Raw genomic sequence first — 6,825 nt, 5'->3', positions numbered from 1 at the left:
AGGTCTGGTCTTGGAAACTCAGCATAATTCATGTCATGCTTTCAGTGGACGGGGAAGGTTGCAACCACCACCTTCCAGACACCAGTGATCTTGTTAGAACCCTCTTCCCCTCTCCACTGCACCGCCCCTCCACTTCCCAGATGCACCTAGCTTCTGCCGCTCAACCGTGACATTGTTTGCAAACTTGAGGGGCTTTTAGAACGATTGCCTTTAAATAAACAATCCAAGTTCGAGGCATTCATTTGAAGGGGCGATAGGTCTGGGAGGGATAAGGTGTTAGTTAATGGAGGATTAGAGAAGAAGCTGGTGGAGAAGGAATGGAAAAGATGGGATATGTGACTAAAGTCTGCCTTGGTAGGAATGAATAAATAAAGAATCACCATTCAAACACAAATATAGCTCCTTCAAAATTAGTCAGGAATCTCTATGATCTTTGTTTGATGGACAAGGTGGAGGTCGCATCAAGACAGTATCTTTGAGGTATAGAGGAGTCATGGCCATTAACCCCTTCCAGAGTTGTGTTACAGTTCTTTCTTGAAAGAGGAACGAAAAGACTCATTTAGCATAGGCCAGTTGCATCCTCCTATTGAGAAGGCTTGTGGGAGCCAAGTACCCACTCACAGGCCTGAGAGGGTGGAATGCCAGCCTATGGCAAGGAACAAGGGGCATCAGATGAGGGCATCCTTTGCAACAATCCAATGGCCTTGGCAAAGAGGCAGAATCCAAGCATCAAAGGAGTGCCCCAGCTTTCACACACAGAGCTCTGAGGCTGAAGGAGCCAAGGCCTGAGCGTGTGGACTAACCTGCTCCAAGGGCCAGGACTTCTGTGAGGAAGTCTTTAGGAACAGGGGTAGCTGAAGGTGGGGGTACACCGAGTTGCATTATGTATGGTGGGGTAGAATGACTGGTACAAAATTTCTGGACTGTAGAGAGTGGGAGTGGACGATACAATTAAGGAGGCTAAAGAACTAGCATCAAAGCTGAGTTTACAGATGAAGCCGTTTTTACATGGCGTATATGTTTTCTTAAAGGTTCGGTGGAGATGAGAAGCCACCCTTTGGCGCCAATAAGCAAAGCGTCTGCCAAGAGGAGGAAACCCAGAGATGGACGACTCAGAGAGGGCAGAAAGTCTTGGTGCTCTGGAGACCAAAGCCTGGAGGAAACATCCAACGGAGTCAGGACGCTTCCCTGCACGCCTCAGTCTCCACGCTGCTGCCTCATTCACCTCTGCCCTACTTCCCGCCCCAACGCGGGCCACTCACTCTGATCTAAACGCAGTCAATGTTAGCTTTCCCGCTCCCTTCCCTCAATTCTCCTCCCCCCTTGCCCCCTCTCCCTTCTGCCGCCTGAAAGGGTTAATCTCTCCTGCGGGTAAAAACAGGTCCGCGGAGTCTCTAACTGGCGACAGATGGGCCACTTTCTTCTGGCCACAAAGGGGCCGGAATGGAGCGCTCCGCGGCATACAAATGGGCAGGTCACGTGGTCCCCGGCTCCTGGCTGGACCGGGAAGACCATATGGCGCATGCCGGGGAGGAAGGAGATGGGGCGGGGGTAGGGGTGGGGGCTAGGGGAGCTGGAATCGGAGGAGGGAGGGAGAGCAGCAATGCTGAAGGGGCGGGCGGTGGGGGAGGGCGAAGGGAGCGCTCAGCCTGGACGCGTGCGCAGGCGCCGGGCGCAAGGACCTGCTAGCCGCTCCGCTCCCGGCCCCGCCTGCGCTCAGCATCACCAACCCGCCTATATAACCTGAGCGCCCGACCGACGGGGAAACGAGGAATTCGCCCCACGCAGAAGGCACGGCATCCGGAGGCCCCAGGGTTATGAGACCATCACTGCTCAGGACCTACTAACAACTGCAGGTAATTACAATTCTTTCATTTTTGCCTGAGAATAAAAGCAGTAATTGAAGACCGAATATACCCACATATATTCTGAATGTGTGCGTTTGCGAGCGTGTGTATGTGTATTGAAACAGGCACTCCTCCTTATGATTGCAGGCAAATACTCACACATTTCGACTCGCATCACTCACATAACTACCGCAGGCTTTCTGATTAAAAAAAAAAAAAGATGTTTTAGTATATTGGTTTTGAGGAGGGGAGAAATTGTAGGAGCATCTTTGGATTTTTAAAATAATGCACAGTAACTCTGATTATTTGCTAGTGGTGATTTCAAAGTCATGAAAGCAAATAACTAGTTCACTTTCTCACTTCTTCCAGTTAAGGAAAAAGAAAAAAGAAAAGCCCTGATACCAAGATTTGTTTTGTGTGCATCTATTTTATGCACATTGGAAGTGCCAACTTATTTTTTCAGTGAATAAAAGGGATATTTGATAGCTGGAGTATACACACCCCGGGGGGGGGGGGGGGGAAATCCCGTTGACAGATAGTTTAGTTAGGGGGGAGGGGAGGAGTGTGGAGGAGAGAGGAACCAACTCCTGCTACCTGTTACTGCTCCAGAGGCTGCCAAGTCTCCAGCAGCCATTGCAAAAGCCAGAAATTCAGTTGTCTCACTAAAGGCTTTTTATTTTCTTTATTAGAAGCGGCAACTTCTCTATTGCCAATCACCGACCATTATAATTACTCATTCTTTTAAAAAGAGGTTTGAGGCGAAGTTTGAAAAGCCCCAATAAAGAGCGGGCAGCTCTTTCAATGGGCTGTTTATTAGAGAGGAGCCTTCCGCACCTGATCCCAAGTGCGTGGAAGGGCGCTCTGCGCCGTGCCCTCAGCCCTGGTCATGTAGCCAGAGCTTTTGTAGAAGGTGGAAATTCAGCAGAGGGACTGTGGTGGGAGGCGAGAAAAAAAAGGAAAGGGTGGGATGGAGACCCCGGACCACTTTTGTTGCCAAATGTTTCGTTAATGGTGAAATAATTTGGTGGATACTACTTTTCCTCCGCCAAGCATTTGCTCTTCAATCTCCAGTTAGTATAATCTTCTTAAAAATCACCGCCACCGTTAGTACATTACGTAAGGGCTCTTCAACTGTAATCGCTAAGTACAAGAAGCCAGGGCAGAGAAGGGAACAAACAAAATTGGGATTTTCAAACTCCTCATTTTTTGTGGAGTTGCGAGTGACTTTGAACTCATGCAGATAAATGTGAGGTAGTCAGGGAAAAAAACAACAAACATGAAGTAGTCGAAATGTATGCTCATTTTCACGCATATTATTCTGTCACATAATCACCATAAACACACTTTCATCAACCACTAGGAAACACACACAGGAGTGTACATATACACATATTTACTCTCTCCCCCGCCTCCAGCCCTGCCCTGTCTCCTATGTGTCAGCGGGACACACGCGCGCCATTATAAAACACAGCATTTAACTTTTTCTTAGGGGCATCCATTTTGTAATGAGCTGGTACTTCTCCTCACGTGCATTTCTACAAGGTTAGGGAGTGGGAGCTGAAGGCTTAGGTAGTTTTTGAATGTAGCGTTTTCCTCCTTTTCTTTCTGTTCCTCTCTCCCACCCCTGTTGAATGTAGGAAACCGAAACATGACCAAATCATACAGCGAGAGCGGGCTGATGGGCGAGCCTCAGCCCCAGGGTCCTCCCAGCTGGACAGACGAATGTCTCAGTTCTCAGGACGAGGAGCACGAGGCAGACAAGAAGGAGGACGACCTCGAAGCGATGAACGCGGAAGAGGACTCACTGAGGAACGGGGCAGAGGAGGAGGACGAAGACGAGGATCTGGAAGAGGAGGAAGAAGAGGAAGAGGAAGACGACGATCAGAAGCCCAAGAGACGGGGCCCCAAAAAGAAGAAGATGACCAAGGCGCGCCTGGAGCGTTTTAAGCTAAGGCGCATGAAGGCCAACGCCCGGGAACGGAACCGCATGCACGGGCTAAACGCGGCTCTGGACAACCTGCGCAAGGTGGTGCCCTGCTATTCCAAGACGCAGAAGCTGTCCAAAATCGAGACGCTGCGCCTGGCCAAGAACTACATCTGGGCTCTGTCAGAGATCCTGCGTTCAGGCAAAAGCCCTGATCTGGTTTCCTTCGTACAGACTCTCTGCAAGGGCTTATCCCAGCCCACCACCAACCTGGTTGCCGGCTGCCTGCAGCTTAATCCTCGGACTTTTCTGCCTGAGCAGAACCAGGACATGCCTCCGCACCTGCCTACCGCCAGCGCTTCCTTCCCTGTGCACCCGTACTCTTACCAGTCGCCGGGGCTGCCCAGTCCGCCCTACGGTACCATGGACAGCTCCCATGTCTTCCACGTTAAGCCGCCGCCGCACGCCTACAGCGCTGCGCTTGAGCCCTTCTTTGAAAGCCCCCTGACTGACTGCACCAGCCCTTCCTTTGACGGACCCCTCAGCCCGCCGCTCAGTATCAATGGCAACTTCTCTTTCAAACACGAACCGTCCGCGGAGTTTGAGAAAAATTATGCCTTTACCATGCACTATCCTGCAGCGACCTTGGCAGGGGCCCAAAGCCACGGATCAATCTTCTCGGGCGCCGCTGCCCCTCGCTGTGAGATCCCTATAGACAATATCATGTCCTTCGATAGCCATTCACATCATGAGCGAGTCATGAGTGCCCAGCTCAATGCCATCTTTCACGATTAGAAGCATGTCAGTTTCACCATCCCCGGGAAACGTACCCACTGTGCTTACAGTGACTGTGGTGTTTACAAAAGGCAGCCCTTTGGGTACTATTGCTGCAAAGTGCAAATACTCCAAGCTTCAAGTGATATATGTATTTATTGTCGTTACTGCCTTTGGAAGAAACAGGGGATCAAAGTTCCTGTTCACCTTATGTATTATTTTCTATAGCTCTTCTATTTTAAAAAAGTAATACAGTTAAAAAAATGCACCACAAATTTGGTGTAGCTGTATTCAGATCATATTAATTATCAGATCGGGATAACAAAATCACAAGCAATAATTAGGATCTATGCAATTTTTAAACTAGTAATGGGCCAATTAAAATATATATAAATATATATTTTTCAACCAGCATTTTACTACTTGTTACCTTTCCCATGCTGAATTATTTTGTTGTGATTTTGTACAGAATTTTTAATGACTTTTTATAATGTGGATTTCCTATTTTAAAACCATGCAGCTTCATCAATTTTTATACATATCAGAAAAGTAGAATTATATCTAATTTATACAAAATAATTTAACTAATTTAAACCAGCAGAAAAGTGCTTAGAAAGTTATTGTGTTGCCTTAGCACTTCTTTCCTCTCTAATTGTAAAAAAAATTGCACAATTTGAGCAATTCATTTCACTTTAAAGTCTTTCCTTCTCCTTAAAACGAAAACCAGATCCATAACTCTTAAGAGGATTTAAAAAAAAAGAGAGAGAGATGTAGTCCCTATCAAAACATATCAATTCAACACATTACTTGCACAAGCTTGTATATACATATTATAAACAAATGCCAACATACCCTTCTTTAAATCAAAAGCTGCTTGACTATCACATACAATTTGCACTGTTTCTTTTTAGTCTTTTACTCCTTTGCATTCCATGATTTTACAGAGAATCTGAAGCTATTGATGTTCCCAGAAAATATAAATGCATGATTTTATACATAGTCACACAAATGGTGGTTTGTCATATATTCATGTAATAAATCTGAGCCTAAATCTAATCAGGTTGTTAATGTTGGGATTTATACCTATTGTAGTCAATTAGTACAGTAGCTTAAATAAATTCAAACCATTTAATTCATAATTAGAACAATAGCTATTGCATGTAAAATGCAGTCCAGAATAAGTGCTGTTTGAGATGTGATACTGGTACCACTGGAATCAATCTGTACTGTAATCTTGTTTGTAATCCTGTATATTATGGTGTAATGCACAATTTAGAAAACACTCATCCAGTTGCAATAAAATAGTATTGAAAATCTGACCAATTGTTGCATTTCTTCTTAAAGTGATTTTTAAGTATAATTCTTAAGCAGAATAGTTGCTTTATTTGCTGAATTAAAAAATACTAAATGCTAAATGTAGAGTAAAATAAAAGACAAAAGTTTACTTTAGCATACTCTTTAGTCTGTATCTTGATTAGGGAGTCACCAGCTCTTCGTAGATAATGAAAGAACCTAACTCATATTTCATTACATGGAATATGAGGCGGGGGTTGGGGGGGATGGGAAGACAAACAGTTGAGTTTGTTTTTCTTTGTTTTAAGTGTCTTCTTTTTTAGCTTTTTGATTTTTATTCTTTTAAATGATTATGTTTTTTCCATTTTTTAAAAAAGGGGATATTTAGTTAATTATTAATAAGCAGACACAAACAAGTGCCCTAGCTTAGTTTGTCTATACATTTAAAAATATATGAGAAAACTTTGCCATTTTCTTAGTGCATTGTTATCTGTGCATTTTCCTGAACAGAACTGAATATCAGTACTATCATAAAGTACCATTGCACTTGGCAAACATGTATTATACAATAGTACTATACAATATAGTACTGGTTTGCAAACCACTACTATCCCCAAAGAAAGTTATGTACCTTTAGAAAATGCCGGGGGAAATTATTTAATTAATTTAAAGAATCCAAGAAGTAGCATTTTGTAATTTCCTTATGAACCTCTTGTGATGATTTCCAGGAGAAAATGTAGTGAGTTATTTGTACTCAAGAACATACTATGTGTAATGTAATATATTTTAAGATGGTACAATTGTGTCCCTTCCCTTTTTGGAACATTAAATAGATTTCTGTGGAAAACTTACAGATGACTCTGTCCATTGTTAAGTCCACCAAAAACAAAGTTTGGCATTTCTCTTCGTCTGGATGTACTGACTGACAGGAATGCTTCCTAGGGAATAACACTTTGGCACTTGTGTCCTGGCTCTACCATGGTGCTC

The 6,825-nt window shown here is 44.4% G+C and overlaps 1 protein-coding gene across 1 annotated transcript; it reads left to right on the top strand.

The window, feature by feature from the left end:
• The first annotated feature begins 3,495 nt into the window (after nucleotides 1-3,495).
• On the top strand, nucleotides 3,496-4,725 carry LOC111145452 (neuronal differentiation 1). The gene has a single exon (XM_022500351.1). The coding sequence runs from the start codon at nucleotides 3,496-3,498 to the stop codon at nucleotides 4,564-4,566; it is 1,071 nt and encodes a 356-aa protein (XP_022356059.1). The 3' UTR covers nucleotides 4,567-4,725.
• Nucleotides 4,726-6,825: the final 2,100 nt, after the last annotated feature.

The sequence above is a fragment of the Enhydra lutris genome, unplaced genomic scaffold (genome assembly GCF_002288905.1).
Source record: "Enhydra lutris kenyoni isolate GAN:26980312 unplaced genomic scaffold, ASM228890v2 scaffoldscaffold1, whole genome shotgun sequence".
NCBI lineage: Eukaryota > Metazoa > Chordata > Mammalia > Carnivora > Mustelidae > Enhydra > Enhydra lutris.
This window is presented reverse-complemented; position numbering and strand designations above follow the sequence as displayed.

Bases quoted from the DNA above. Each gene is read 5' to 3' on its own strand.
- LOC111145452 (XM_022500351.1), top strand. From the start codon at position 3,496: ATGACCAAATCATACAGCGAGAGCGGGCTGATGGGCGAGCCTCAGCCC.